General features: G+C 50.1%; 1 protein-coding gene across 1 annotated transcript in view; it reads left to right on the top strand.

The window, feature by feature from the left end:
- The window catches only part of RIOK1 (RIO kinase 1), a 94,667-nt gene that overhangs the window by 11,002 nt on the left and 67,776 nt on the right, over window positions 1-15,889 (top strand). Inside the window, exon 7 of the mRNA XM_073567237.1 lies at window positions 7,959-8,071. Within this exon, the coding sequence (XP_073423338.1) occupies window positions 7,959-8,071 (113 nt within the window). The remainder of the gene's footprint in view (window positions 1-7,958; window positions 8,072-15,889) is intronic.

Here is a 15,889-nt window from a genome sequence, read left to right as displayed (position 1 = left end):
TTTTTCTTCACTTCCTGCGCTGCTTGGGGACACCTCAGCATCCTGCTACTCGTTAGATTCTCGGTAGGCTCTGCGCTCAGGCTCAAAATTAGCTCTCCCCTGCAGTTTCCTCCCTATTTCATGCGGCCATACGGTGCAGCCTACCTATGCTCAACCCTTCAAGGACTCTCAGTTTTAGACCCACCGCTGCTCACTACGCCTGTGCACGCTGTAAAAAGAAGTGGGCATTAGGTCAGTCGTCTCCCTTCTGCCCGTCCTGCAGCCCTACAGCTATGTCGGCCTCTCAAAAGCACACCGATTTCCCCCCCCCCCCCGAGTGGGCCGTTGCAATGTCTCAGTCGGTCTCTGATCTGATTAAAGTCTCTCAGTCCCTGTTCCAGGTCCTAGAACATTTACCTCAACTATCTACAGCCACCGGTGTGCCGACCGCCTCTCACGGTGAGTCGCCCGCACCTGACCGTGACCATCAGAGAGACAGACCAAGTGGGAGTTCTAGGAAGCGGGCTCTGTCTGGCTCGTCCTCCAGCTTGCAGGGCTCTTCTGCTTCACCCAGGTTTCCTGCTCCTTCTTCAGAGGATGACCTTAGGTCAGACGACAGTTCCCAATTGGGATCTAGTTCAGAAGCTAAAACATATCTAAAACACGGAACATGGTCGATAGTCTCCTTTTGGCTATTTTCCAAACTCTTGAAATTAAGCAAGACAAGGCCCCTCCTCAGGAATGTTCTGTCCCATTTAAACGAGCAAGGCCTCCATCCCGATCCTTTCCAAACCACAAAGAGTTCGATACTACACTATCCAAACATTGGGAGCACCCTGAGCAACGCTTCTCAGGTCGCAGGTACTTAGATGTGCTGTACCCCTTTGATATGGATTTGCTCACAAAGTGGACCAAAGCTCCCGAAGTGGATCCTCCTGTTTCTCGCATAGCCTCTAAGACGGTTCTATCCCTCCCAGACGGGGCATCGCTTAAAGATCTAACAGACAGGCAGATAGAATCTCTGGCAAAATCAATCTTTGAGGCATCCGGCGCCTCCCTCTGTCCTATTTTCGCATCCGCCTGGGTGGCGAAAGTCATTTCTGCTTGGGCTAAGATTCTTCGCAGGGGCATCTTAGCGGCAGCTCCTCAGGATGAGTTGGCAGATCTGGCAGATCAAATTAATCATGCGGGTAAATACCTTTTGGCCGCCTCCTTGGATGCGGTCGGGTGCGTAGCAAGGGCTAACAGCAACGTAGTAGCCATACGCCGAGTCCTTTGGCTAAAGTCATAGAATGTGGATACCACTTCTACAAAGTCACTTACCAACCTGCAATTCCATGGTTCTAGGCTCTTTGGAGCCAAGCTGGATCAGATAATTTCCGATGCCACTGGTGGTAAAAGCACTTCTCTTCCCCAGTCTCGACCTAAACGCTTTTTTAACAAAAAAGGTTTTCGGCCGTTTAGGCCTTTTCGTCCCTTCTCTTCCACAGAGAGATCCACCCAGCAAGATCGGCCTTCCGCCTCTAGGGAGCGGGAGCAGAAAAAAACATCTTACAGACCCGCTCCCTGCTGGAGATCTAGAGGACAATACCCCAGGTCTTCAGGCGCCCGTTCCGGTAGGTTTTCCTCCAAGTGACGGGTCACCCCCACCTGGAAGTTCTTCCATGGTGGGAGGCAGACTTTCCTTTTTCATGGACGCTTGGCTGTCTGTTGTCGATGACGCTTGGGTCAGGGAAATCGTCGCATCAGGATACAAGATCGAATTTGTTCCCTCCCAAACAGACGGTTTTTCCTGTCTCGACCTCCAAGAAGCGGTCCCAGATTCCAGGGTTCCTTCAGGTCATCTCCTCCCTTCTTTCCGCCGGAGTGATCGTTCCCGTTCCTCCAAACGAACGGTTTTCAGGGTTCTACTCAAATCTTTTCGTAGTCCCGAAGAAAGACGGTTCCTTTCGTCCAATCCTGGACCTCAAATTGCTCAATCGCCATGTGAAGATTCTCCATTTCAAAATGGAGTCCCTTCGATCGGTGTTAGCCTCAATGGAACCCGGAGAATTTCTCTCCTCTGTGGACATACTGGATGCCTATCTTCACATCCCTGTTTGTTTGCAACATCAGAAATATCTTCGTTTTGCGATTTCAGGAAAATCACTACCAGTTCACGGCCCTTCCCTTCGGCCTAGCCTCCGCTCCCCATGTTTTCACGAAGGTGATGGCGACAGTCATGGCCATCCTTCGCTCCAGAGGGATCCTCATCATCCCTTATCTGGACGATCTCTTGATCAAGGGCTCGTCCCGTCAAGACTGCCTTCAGAGTCTTTAGATAACCCTGGATACTCTCGACCGCCTCGGATGGATAGTCAACAAAGAGAAGTCCATCCTGAGCCCCACTCAGCGTCTGACCTTTCTGGGTATGGAATTCGACACGAATCTAGCCCGGGTGTTTCTTCCAAGGGCAAAATTTGCGGCTGTTTCCAAGGGAATCCGAACACTCAGACGGCTAACGCCCATTCCCCTTCGATCCTGCATGAAGGTTCTGGGGAAGATGGTAGCCTCCATGGAAGCAGTGCCCTTTGCACAATTTCATCTTCGCCCCCTCCAGCTGTCCCTTCTTTCAGCCTGGGACAAGACCACCTTGTCTCTGGACCGCCCCATTCTCCTCCCTCTCAGAGTGAGGCAATCCCTGACTTGGTGGGCAATGCCAGCGTCAGTTCTACAAGGGAGGTCCGTCCTTCCACTTCAGTGGCAAGTCATCACCACCGACGCCAGCCTTCTAGAATGGGGAGCAGTTTTCCATCAGAAAACTGCCCAAGGACGCTGGAATTCACTGGAAGCTCTCCTCCCCCTCAGTCTTCTGGAGATTAGAGCAGTCTTCCTTGCCCTTCTCCACTGGCAGCCTCTCCTCGTAGGCAAGCCAGTCCGCATTCAATCGGACAACGCCACGGCTGTGGCTTACATAAACCACCAGGGGGGCACGCACGGCAGGCAAGTAATGTCAGAAGTGGCAAAGATATTGTGCTGGGTAGAAAGTTACGTTCCGGCAATCTCCGCCGTTCACATTCCAGGGGTGGGAAATTGGGCTGCCGACTTCCTGAGTCGTCAAGGCCTAGCATCAGGCGAATGGGCTCTTCATCCCACAGTCTTCAATCAGATATGCCAGCGCTGGGGCTCACCGGATGTCGATCTCATAGCATCCCGGATGAACCACAAGGTTCCGTGCTTCGTAGCCAGGTCCAGGGACCCTCTAGCCGTCGCTTGCGACGCCCTAGTAATTCCGTGGTCTCGGTTCCAACTTCCTTATCTGTTTCCGCCTCTTGTCTTGATCCCAAGAGTGGTCAAGAAGATAAAATCGGAAGGCATCCCAGTGATTCTAGTGGCTCCAGACTGGCCAAGACGACCTTGGTACGCGGAGCTGGTGAACATGCTTGCGGACGTCCCCTGGAGGCTTCCAGACCGTCCAGATCTTCTCTCGCAAGGCCCCCTTTACCACGAGAATTCTCAGTCTCTGAGCTTAACGGCATGGCCGTTGAGGCCGTGATCTTGAAAGAATCAGGTTTGTCCAACCAAGTGATTCAGACTATGATCAGAGCCAGAAAACCAGCTTCTTCCCGCATTTATCATAGGTACTGGAAGGCTTTTTTCCCGTTGGTGCGACTATAAAAAAGTTTTTCCAATGTCATTTTCCATTCCATCTATACTTGGGTTTTCTCCAGTCTGGCTTAGATGCGGGTCTGTCCCTCAGTACCCTCAAGGGCCAGGTCTCCGCTCTGTCTATCCTTTTCTAAAGAGAGCTCGCTTCGTTACCACAGGTTGAGACCTTTCTCCAAGGGGTCGCCCATGTGGCTCCTCCTGATCATTCGCCGATAGACCCGTGCGACCTCAATCTCGTTCTTAGCGCTCTCCAAAAGCCGCCGTTCGAGCCTATCCAGGACTTTCCTTTATCGCTTCTCTCATGGAAGATAACCTTTTTGATTGCCATTACATCCATCAGAAAAGTTTCTGAGTTGGCGGCATTATCATGTCGTTCCGCTTACCTGATCCTCCATCAGGATAAGGTTGTCCTCAGGCCCGTTCCTTCTTTTCTTCCAAAGGTGGTATCCTCTTTCCACATTAATGAGGATATCGTTCTCCCATCCTTTTGTCCTGCTCCTTCTCACCCTCTTGAGAAGTCACTCCACAAACTGGATGTAGTTAGAGCCTTGCGTGTCTATCTTGCCAGGACCGCTTCACTTCGTCAGTCAGATTCCTTGCTGGTCATCTCTGAAGGTCACCGGTAAGGGCTTCCGGCATCCAAATCCACGATCGCTCGCTGAATTCGTTCTACCATTCTGGAAGCGTACCGACGTCAGGAAAAATGGCCCCCTCCGGGAGTGAGAGCCCATTCTACTCGGGCTGTGGCATCTTCGTGGGCCGTTCGACACCAGGCTTCGGCTTTACAAATTTGCAGGGCCGCGACCTGGTCGTCTTTGCACACTTTTGCGAGGTTCTACAGGGTTCATACCCAGGCCTCGTCTGATGCAGTTGTTGGTAGGAAGGTTCTGCAGGCGGCAGTGGCGCACGGCCGACCTAAGCCCTTCCTGTTCTTTCGTTCCTTTATTGCTGTTCCCGCCCTTGGGACTGCTTTGGAACGTCCCATGGTAATCTGTGTCCCCCAGTAAGGCGATAAAGAAAGATGGATTTTTGGTTCTCACCGTAAAATTTCTTGGAGCCTTCATTGGGGGACACAGCACCCACCCTGTTTAAGTTGTACCGTGTTGGGTCTTTGAGTCCCTTGTTGGGTTGGTACATATGTTTAGAGTTTTTCGTTGCTTCTCCTACTGCTTTCTCTCCAACTGAGGTAGTTGGTGTCTGTTGGTGGGTGTATACTGCCGGGGAGGAGCCAATTTTCTTGTTTTTGCATAGTGTCAGCCTCCTAGCAGCAGAATACACCCATGGTAATCTGTGTCCCCCAATGAAGGCTCCAAGAAAGAGATTTTACGGTAAGAACCAAAAATCCATCTTTTATATCCAAGAAGAAGTGGAAATATGAGTTGAGTGATATTACGGAATTGGAAAAATTATGCAAGGTGATTTTTAAACCTCACAAAATAACTGTTGTTGGAAGACTTACCATATATACTCGAGTATAAGCAGAGTTTTTCAGCACATTTTTTGTGCTGAAAAAGCCCCCCTCGGCTTATACTCGAGTGAGAGTCCCAGAAGACAGGAGAGCGGGTGCAGCAGGTCACAGGAAGGAGGCAGGAGCCGTCTGCTGCGGTTAAAGCCTGTGCCCACTGCTAAAGAGATAAGAATATTCACTGCGCTCACAGTGAATATTCATTTCTCTTTTAATAGCGGGCACAATAGTCGGCTTCCAACCTCGGCCGGGCACACGTGATCACCCCGCCGCAACAGTAGGATGGCTTATTTTCTTTTGTTTTTCTAATGGGGGTCATGCATGCCTGGTTGGGGGATGAGGGAGGCAATGCATGCCAGGATGGGGGGCCATGCATGCCAGGATGGGGGATGAGAGGGGCCATGCATGCCAGGATGGGGGGCCATGCATGCCAGGATGGGGGGCCATGCATGCCAGGATGGGGGGCCATGCATGCCAGGATGGGGGGCCATGCATGCCAGGATGGGGGGACATGCATGCCAGGATGGGGGGCCATGCATGCCAGGATGGGGGGCCATGCATGCCAGGATGGGGGGATGAGGGGGTCCATGCATACCAGGATGAGGGGGGGGGGCATGCCTGCCAGGATTGGGGATGAGGGGTGCCATGCCTGCCAGGATGGGGGATGTGGGGGGGGTCATGCCTACCAGGATGAGGGGCGCCATGCCTACCAGGATAGGGGATGAGGGGGCCATGCATACACCGAGCTTATACTTTTGTGGTAAAATTAGGTGCCTCGGCTTATACTCGAGAATATACGGTAATTTGTTTGTTTGTTTTTTATTCACCATTACGTAGAACTCCGGGTTTTTCTATCTAAAATTGGCAAAAAAAACCTACTTGATTGCTATGACTATTGATGATTTTTTTTCTATCCTTTTGTTCTTCTGTTTCATTTAAAGACTCATTTACTGTCATTGTTGTACACAATGAAGACAAAGCTTTACACTAAATCCTGCAATACTTCGATATTGCAGTGTATAGTGTAAGCAATGAAACAAGCGGCAGGTTTATCTTCTCTATGGGGACCGCCCTAGTGTCTGTTATTGGCTGCGGTGCAGACTTCACTTCAACAACGCAATAGCTCTGATAGGGGGCATTCTGTCTACATGAGCAGACCCGCAGTGCTCACTGCCTGCTGCACGGTCAATGTAAAGTCGTCACCACAGCCACTAACATACACATCATCAATGGGTACAGTGAGTAAAGTGCTTCTTTTTTTTTTCTTTTATGACAAATTCTGCCCGGGGAAAAGATTTTTCTGAAAGTTGGCAGCCCCTTAAATCTTATGGTGGATTTAAAGGGATTGTCTCAAGCTCATATGTTTAGGAGTGCACCTCTCGTCCAGCTCTCTGCACATTGACAGCTCATTCTGGATTCATGGCTGAGATGCAGGCTTGAACTCCTTCCTCTCTGATGGTGCAGAGTGGAGGCAGCTTTGTTCTGAAGCCTCAGAGGAGCATAGGGGTCATAGCAAAGTGTGTGCTCCTTGCCTAGGAATCCGGCCTCCTCTGAGTTAGCCAGTTACCTTGGCAACAAGCAGTAAACTATAGAATTAAAAATCCTTGATAACACAGGGGAATTTAATAATCCTAAACTTGTTTTTACATGAACTTTGGAATTGCACCTGTTTAAGAAGATAGGATTCTTGGTTTCAACCGTTGTTTCCTGTTATCTACAGTATACTATTGTTAATATAATAGAATCTCATGGCTTTCAGTATCATCTCTATGCTGATGACGCACAGATCTACATCTCTGGACCAGATATCACCTCCCTACTAAACAGAATCCCTCAATGTCTGTCTGCTATTTCATCCTTCTTCTCCGCTAGATTTCTAAAACTTAATAGGGACAAAACAGAATTAATCATCTTTCGCCCATCTCACGTGACCCCCCCCCCCCCCCCAACGGACCTATCCATTAAAGTAAACGGCTGCCCACTCTCTCCAGTCCCACAAGCTCGCTGCCTCGGAGTTATCCTTGACACTGATCTCTCTTTCAAACCACATTTCCAAGCCCTTTCCGCTTCCTGACGACTTCAACTCAAAAATATTTCACGGATCCGTACATTTCTCAACCAAGAATATGCAAAAACCCTAGTCCATGCCCTCATCTCCCGCCTTGACTACTGCAACCTCCTGCTGTGTGGCCTCCCCTCTAACACTCTCGCACCCCTCCAATCTATTCTTAACTCTGCTGCCCGACTAATCCACCTGTCCCCCCGCTATTCCCCGGCCTCTCCCCTCTGTCAATCCCTGCACTGGCTCCCCATTACCCAAAGACTCCAGTTCAAAACCCTAACCATGACATACAAAGCCATCCACAACCTGAGTCCTCCGTACATCTGTGACCTTGTCTCCTGGTACTTATCTGCACGAAACCTCCGATCCTCACAAGATCTCCTTCTGTACTCCCCTCTTATCTCCTCTTCCCACAATCGCATACAAGATTTCTCCCGCGCATCTCCTCTACTCTGGAACTCTCTACCACAACATATCAGACTCTCGCCTACCATGGAAACCATCAAAAAGAACTTGAAGACCTACCTCTTTTGACAAGCCTACAACTTGCAGTAACCACTGATCCACCAAACCGCTGCACGACCAACTGTACCCTCGCCTACTGTATCCTCACCCATCCCGTTGTAGATTGTGAGCCCTCGCGGGCAGGGTCCTCTCTCATCCTGTACCAGTCGTGACTTGTATTGTTACTGTACTTGTATGTATTATGTATACCCCTCCTCACATGTAAAGCGCCATGGAATAAATGGCGCTATAATAATAATAAATAATAATAATAATATACTCGTTTTGCTATCATTTTAGGCAAATGTCTACCATGCTAGCACCTCCGATGGAGAAAGCCGGGCCGTTAAGATTTATAAAACCTCAATTTTGATGTTTAAGGATCGTGATAAATACGTTAGTGGAGAATTCAGGTAAGATCATTATTAACAAATACATACAAATTGTCCCTTTTAACATAATTCTACGACTGTTTTAGAACAATGAAACTAAAATAAGCCAAAGCTGGAATTCCACAGGTACGATCTGAGTCCAGTGAGGATCAAATAGCAGTATGACCCCGGTTCATCAAGAATGATGATTCTCACCAGTCTTGATGAAGTGGACATGTTTGAGCAGGCGCCCATGATTAACCCCTTAGTGACAGAGCCAATTTGGTATTTAATGACTAAGCCAATTTTTACAGTTCTGACCACTGTCAGTTTGAGATTATAGCTCTGGAACACATCAACGGATCCCACTGACTCTGAGATTGTTTTTTTCGTGACATATTGTACTTCATGATATTTGTAAAATTTCATCGATATAATTTGTTTATGGAAAAAATGGAAATTTGGCAAAAATGTTGAAAATTTTGCAATTTTCAAATTTTTGGACACTTAAATCAAAGAGTATTGTCACACAAAACAGTTAATAAATAACATCTCCCACATGTCTACTTTACATCAGCACAATTTTGGGAACATATATATATATTTTTTTGTTAGGACGTTATAAGGGTTAAAAAGTTGACCAGCAATTTTTTTCTTTTTTTTCCAACAAAACTTGCAAAACCATTTTTTTAGACACCACCTCACATTTGAAGTGAGTTTTGGGAGGTCGATATAAAAGAAAATAAACAAATGACACCATTCTAAAAACTGCACCCCTCAAGGTGTGCAAATCCACCGTCAAGAAGTTTATTAACCCTTCAGGTGCTTCACGAGAACTAAAGCAATGTGGAAGGAAAGAATGGAACATTTTATTTTTTTCACACAAAAATTACTTTGGAACCATTTTTTTTCTTTATTTTCACAAGGATATTAGGAGAAAATGGACCACAAAATTTGCTGTGCAATTTCTCCTGAGTACGTCGATACCCCATACTTGGTGAAAAGCCACTGTTTGGGAGCACACCAGGGCTCAGAAGGGAGGGAGCACCGTTTCACTTTTTGAGCACTTAATTTACTTTCTCCATCGCTTCATTGGGGGACACAGAAACCATGGTGTATGCTGCTGCCACTAGGAGGCTGACACTATGTACAGAAAAAGGTTAGCTCCTCCTCCGCAGTATACACCCCACCGACCGGCACTAATTTCCTCAGTTTAGCTTAGTGTCAGTAGGAGGTGGACACTGGTCTTTCATTAGACCCTTATCTACCTCAGCGTGCGTCATTTCTTTGCAGGTTCCGGAGGGATACGGAGTGAACAGTCACATCCGTACTCCCACAAGGACCCCGGAGTATCAAGCCCTTCCACGTCTACCTGGCTGCACCTTTTTTATTTGTCCTGCCATGCTGCAGGCCCTGGTACCTGGTGGAGCGGGCGCCCTGAGTGACATGTCCACCAGGTGTCACGGCTCCTTTAAGCAGCCTCTTCCCTGCTTCCCCCTCCCCTCCTCTCCCCGGGTGCACTTATCTTGTTTTTGCTCAGCAGCCGGGCGGCAAGCATGGTTCCATTGCGGAGCGATCGCGCGGGTGCAGCGTTGCCTCCGCTCTCCCCGCCGGCCGCCGAATCTAGTCCAGGCCCCGGCTTCTATTGCGGCCTTGTTCGGCGTCGCGGCCACGCTCCCCGCCTTTTTCCTTAGGCGGGCTTCTCTCCCACCCGTTCTAAGCCCGCCCACCGCTCACTCCCTCACATTCTAGGCCGCCTTCCTCTCTCTCCCTCCACGTCTGCGCTCCAGGGGCGACGCTCAGTCTCCTAGCCTGCCTATCAGCAGCGGTCGGTGCAATCCTTGGGTGCAGTTAGCCCCGCCCTCCCGGTCTCCACAAGGAAGCGCGTCTTTTTTTTTTTCTACCGGGCTCCCCTCAGGCGGCCGCCATTTTCCCCAGCCTGTCAGCCGGACTCCATCGCCTCTTCTGTGGCCCTGCAGATACGAACGAGCCTTGCAGCGGCGCTCGCTGGAAGCATCCACAGGACACCGGACCGTGAGTAGCTCTGCAACTGCAGACTGACGCCCTCCTCTGCCTCCTGTCCCCCAACCTTCCGGCACTGCTTCAGTGACTTTCCCTCATTATGTCTAACTCTAAGCCTGATCGTGCTCGCCCTCTGGCTTCCACCTGCACCTTAGTCAAGTTTTTTGCATGCTCTTCTTGCAAACGCAAACTTCCCTCAGGTCAGCCCACTCACCTCTGCACCGACTGCAGCAACCCCATCCAGACCGCCGCCCAGGAGCCCCCTATTGCGCCGCGTGAGAGCAAATCCCCCATTCCGGACTGGGCTTCTTCTCTATCTCAATCAGTGGCGGATCTCACCAGGGTGTCTCAGACCCTAGTGGCCGTTCTTGATAAGTTGCCCCTGGACACCTGCAGGACCCAGCAGGTCACAAGAGGTTCCATCTGAACCAGCCAGCATGAGCCGCAAAAGACCCAGGCAGGATCTCCGGCCGGAATCCTCCCCTCGCCCCATCTCACCGCATAGTCCTTCCCAGCAGTCTCGTTCCCTTGCCTCCTTACCTGAGTCAGGCGAAGCGTTCTCTGATGCGCCATCCGAGGAGATTTTAGAGCTGGATTCTGACCATACCGCGGACATGAAGGTTACGGTACAGAACCTCATTGCAGCGATTAACCACACTTTTGAGATCACAGACTCCCCTGCAAAAACCTCAGTTCAGGAGGTTTCGTTCAGACGGGCAGAAACACCTTCCAGGGTCTTCGCTCCTCATTCTGAGTTTGCCAAGCTCCTCACCAGGGAAAGGGAAAATCCGACCAGGCGCTTTCAAAGAGGGAAGCGCCTCGGCGTGCTGTATCCATTCTCTCAAGAGCTCACCGACAACTGGTCGGCTTCTCCCTCTGTAGACCCCCCCTGTGTCCAGACTATCTAACAGCACGGTCCTTCCGATTTCGGGTGTGGCGGCTTTGAAGGATTCTAACGACAGGATCATAGAATCCTTAGCAAAGTCAGCATTCGAAGCAGCTGCGACGGTGCTAAGCCCAGCTTTTGCCTCCACTTGGGTAGCAAAGGCCATAGCTACTTGGGCGGATGATCTCCGCCAAGGCATTCTTGATGGAGCCCAAACAGAGGGACTGGCCGAGCTAGCCAACCAGATCTCCCAGGCAGGGGAGTATTTGGTCTCCGCCTCCCTAGATGCCACCTCTTGCGCAGCTCAAGCGTCCAGCAACTTAGTTGCAATCCGGCGTACAATTTGGCTCAAGGTTTGGCAGGCTAATTTGTCTTCGAAATCCGGCGTACAATTTGGCTCAAGGTTTGGCAGGTGGATTTGTCTTCGAAAAGGTCCCTTACCAATCTGCCCTTTCAGGGTGCGCGTCTCTTCGGATCCCAGCTGGACCAGGTTATCAAAGACGCCACTCGGAAATCTTAATTCCCAGGTTACATCTTTCATATGGGGGAAAACCAGACCCAAACTTAAGTTGTCCACTCTACAGAGGCCTAAAAAGGGAGGGGGGGCGGCGCTACCAGATTTCTTCCTATATTATTTGGCTGGACAGGCTAAAGCCCTAAGTACGTGGATGCCAGGTAATCATCTTCCTAACTCTGAAAGTCACTTGCTTCATACTGCAAGAACCGATTGTCCAATGGGTTTCCTGGAGTTGGAGAGGCCTGGTGTCCCTCGGTTGCTGCCCTTGCTACGCTTGGCACGATTAGTATGGAGGCAAGTTAAGAGGGTGGTTGGATTTGGGGACATCATAGCTGAAATGCCCCTATGGGGAAATGTCTATTTTTCGGTATTATTAGGGCACCCATCCACTGTTTTTTGGACTCAACATAATGTCTCCTCAATAGGAGACTTGTATGATCATGAGACCTTAATGTCTTTCGAGCAGATACCGGCTAAACATGATGTCCCGAGATCTCAATTTTTTCGCTATTTACAATTAAGGTCGGGTCTTCAGTCGTGCATGAGGAGTACAGGTGAGGGCCGTGCCATTTCATCCCTACCATTGATAGGAATCCTTAACTCACAGGGTCCCCAGGGCCTTATCTTCTCTTTATATACGACATGCTGTCAGTGGGAGCAGAATCTGCCATAAATTCAGTTAAAGGGAAGTGGGAAAGACTCATCCCTAATACGCAGGGAGAGGAGTGGGAAGAGATCCTGGAGTCCCCGATCGGAGTATCACCATCAATTAATAATAGAATGATACAGCTGTATATAATCAATCATATTTGACTCCAATACGACTTTTCAAGATGGGTAGACTCCAATCATCAGAATGCTTGCGATGTCACTCACCAGATCCAGACTTTATCCACATGATATGGCAGTATCCTACTATCCTACAGTACTGGAAAGAGGTGACGCTGTTTTTGTCATCACTGGTGCAAACTCCTGTCCTTCTTGAACCACTGGTTTGTTTATTTGGGGTATGGGAGGAGGAGGTTTGGGGTCACCATGTTAGGAGTTCTCTACGTGAAACACTGTTTCTGGCATGGAAAGTATTGGCACTACGGTGGATGGGTAATTCATGTCCTTCTCTTGGAGCCTGGATTGACTTGGTAAACACTATTGTTCCATACGAACGTACATTATATCAGAACAGGGGATGCCTGGGCAAATTTGAAAAGATCTGGGGAGAGTGGAACTCTTCCCATCTCACTTTGTACAATGGAAATATGCAAATAAAGTCCGTGGAGCCTCATTTAAGAGTCTCAAACACAGGGCTAGCCAGATCTTCCTCCAGGGGTGGTTTCCGAAAGGAGCCACTCCTTGGCTGGTTCCTTCCCTGGAGGAAGATCTGGCTAGCCCTGTGTTTGAGACTCTTAAATGAGGCTCCACGGACTTTATTTGCATATTTGTATTTCCCAGGGAGCAATGCACCTAGGATTTCACTGATTGAGCGCCTTTGCCGGCTGCCGCAGTGTTTTCTTTGACTGGTCTCCCTGAGGTTAGTGATTGTTTCGTGTTGTTTGTAGAATGGAGACACTGCATGTGAGCCAATATAATACAAGGTAGTAAGCTGCGGGTTAGTAAATTGTTGATGTAGTTGTAGTTTAGTTTAGGGATTTATAATTAATCTAAATCTGTTAATGTGTATGCTCTGTACAATGTTCACAACCACAAGCAAATATGCATGTTGTGCATTACATCCTTTTCCTGTTTTGAAGTTTAATAAATGAATTTAAAAAAAAAAAAAGATGCCACTGGGGGCACAAGCTCTCTTCTCCCTCAGTCCAAGCCTCGTAGACCCCCTCCAAGGCGTCAGTTTCGGCCCTTTCGGTCTTTCCGCCGCGTCGCAACGGCAGAACCTTTTTCCAACCAACAAAGGCCACAAGCACGCCAGGATAGGAAGAAGGTCTCCTTTAGGCCCACTCCATCCTGGCGATCTCACTCCTCACAGGGCAGATCCTCCAGGTCCAGAACTGGAAGGTCCACCTCGGCATGACTATCTACAGTGTCCCGAGGCGTCTTTTTAACTGGGCGGCCGACTCCTTTTCTTCAGGGATGTCTGGCTGGCCTCGGTGGAAGACGCTTGGGTCAGGGAAGTTGTATCCTCAGGATACAAGATAGAATTTGTTTCTCGGCCCCAGGATCGCTTCTTTGAGTCCCGTCCTCCAAAAGACCCCGCCTTAGTTCCGGGCTTCTTTGCATCAATCGACTCTCTTCTCAGTTCCGGGGTGATTGTGCCCGTTCCCGAAGCAGAGCGATTCACAGGGTTCTACTCAAACCTGTTTGTAGTGCCCAAAAAAGGCGGCGCGGTTCGGCCCATTCTGGACCTCAAACTGCTGAACAAGAGGGTCTGCCTGCGTCATTTCAGAATGGAGTCCCTTCATTCAGTAATCGCTTCCATGGAGGCGCAGGAATTCATGTGTTCTATAGACATTCAAGATGCCTATCTGCATGTCCCCATCTTTCACGGGCATCAGAAATTTCTGCGTTTTGTGATTCATCAGAACCACTACCAGTTTGTCACCCTGCCATTCGGTCTCCCACCGTGCCCAGAGTGTTTACAAAGATCATGGCGGCGTTGATGGCCCTGCTGAGGATCGGAGGTCTAGTACTCTTCCCGTACCTCGACGACATTCTGATCAAAGCTCCGTCTTTTCACCAGACTCTCCAAAGCCTTACCATCGTTCTAGACACCCTGTCCAGTTTCGGGTGGCTTGTAAACAAGAGGAAGTTCTGCCTCGTTCCGACTCAACGTCTTGTGTTCCTAGGCTTATTGTTCGACACCCGTCGATCGAAGATCTTTCTCCCGGAAGAGAAGTTGATCTCTCTGCGGCGAGATGTTCGATCACTGCAGAGCCCGAAGCTTCCATCTTTCTGGTCAGCCATGAAAGTCTTGGGAAAGATGGTGGCGATGACCGAAGCGATCCCCTTTGCTCAATTTCACACGAGACCGCTTCAACAGGCCATTCTGTCTCGGTGGAACAGGTCCGTTCTCTCCCTGGATCGTCCAATTCGTCTCTCGTTCCAGGTCAAACAGTCCCTCAATTGGTGGCTGACGTCACCCCTCATTTCCCTGGGCCGATCATTCCTTCCGATTCACTGGCAGATTGTGACAACGGACGCCAGCCTTCTCGGCTGGGGAGCTGTGTTTCGAAGTCAGATGGTTCAGGGTCGGTGGTCGACTCGAGACAACTCTGCCGATCAACGTCCTCGAGATACGGGCGATTTATCTGTCTCTCATTCACTGGGAAAGGCTTCTCAGGGGTCTGCCGGTCCGCATTCAGACAGACAATGCCACGGCGGTGGCATATGTCAACCACCAAGGGGGGACACGGAGCTCCTCGTCTCTAGCGGAAGTGTCTAGGATTCTCCACTGGGCAGAGGTATCGGTCCCAGCGATATACGCAGTGCACATTCCCGGCGTGGAAAACTGGGCCTCTGATTTTCTCAGCCGCGAGGGTCTCGTGGCGGGAGAGTGGTCCTTTACATCCGGACGTCTTTCATCATCTTTGCCGTCGTTGGGGGACTCCGGACGTGGACCTGCTGGCGTCTCGCCTGAACAGGAAGGTCCCACAGTTCATATCTAGGGCCCGAGATCCTCTCGCAGTGGGCGCCGATGCTCTGACCATTCCCTGGTCGCAGTTCAAGCTCCCTTATCTGTTCCCTTCTCTTCCTCTTCTTCCCAAGCTGTTGAAGAAAATCAAGGCGGAAGGGGTACCAGTCATCCTCATCTCTCCGGATTGGCCCAGAAGGGCTTGGTTCGCGGACATCGTCAACTTTCTCGCGGACGCCCCCTGGAAGCTTCCAGACAGAGCAGATCTACTGTCTCAAGTTCCGATCTGCCACCCCAATTCTCTGGCGCTCAATTTAACGGCGTCGCTGTTGAAACCGCGGTTCTGAAGCGCTCAGGTTTTTCAGATCGGGTTATTCACACCATGATCCGGGCTAGAAAACAATCGTCTTCGAGAATTTATTATCGTACGTGGAACGCCTATTTCACTTGGTGCGAGGCCAATGACGTTCCGTCCATGTCCTTTTCTCTTCCTTCTATTCTGGCGTTCCTCCAGGCAGGCCTGGATGCGGGCCTTGCCCTCAGTTCTTTGAAGGGTCAAGTTTCGGCGCTCTCCATTCTTTTTCAGAAGACGTTGGCCTCCCGTCCGCAGGTCAAAACCTTTCTTCAAGGAGTGGCTCATATGGCACCTCCGTACCGCGCTCCCGTGGATCCATGGGATTTCAATCTGGTTCTGGAGGCTCTTCAATGGTCTCCCTTTGAACCTCTCAGGGAAGTCTCCCCGTCCCTTCTCTCCTGGGAAGTGGCATTTCTGGTGGCCATCACCTCCATCCGGCGCGTGTTGGAAAAGGCGGCCCTTTCTTGTCGCCGCCCCCCCCCCCCCCCTCTTTCCTG

Source organism: Dendrobates tinctorius, unplaced genomic scaffold (genome assembly GCF_039654945.1).
Source record: "Dendrobates tinctorius isolate UK_male_01 unplaced genomic scaffold, ASM3965494v1 ptg000004l, whole genome shotgun sequence".
NCBI lineage: Eukaryota > Metazoa > Chordata > Amphibia > Anura > Dendrobatidae > Dendrobates > Dendrobates tinctorius.
The sequence above is the reverse complement of the archived record's forward strand: the minus strand, read 5'-3'. Positions and strand labels throughout refer to the sequence as shown.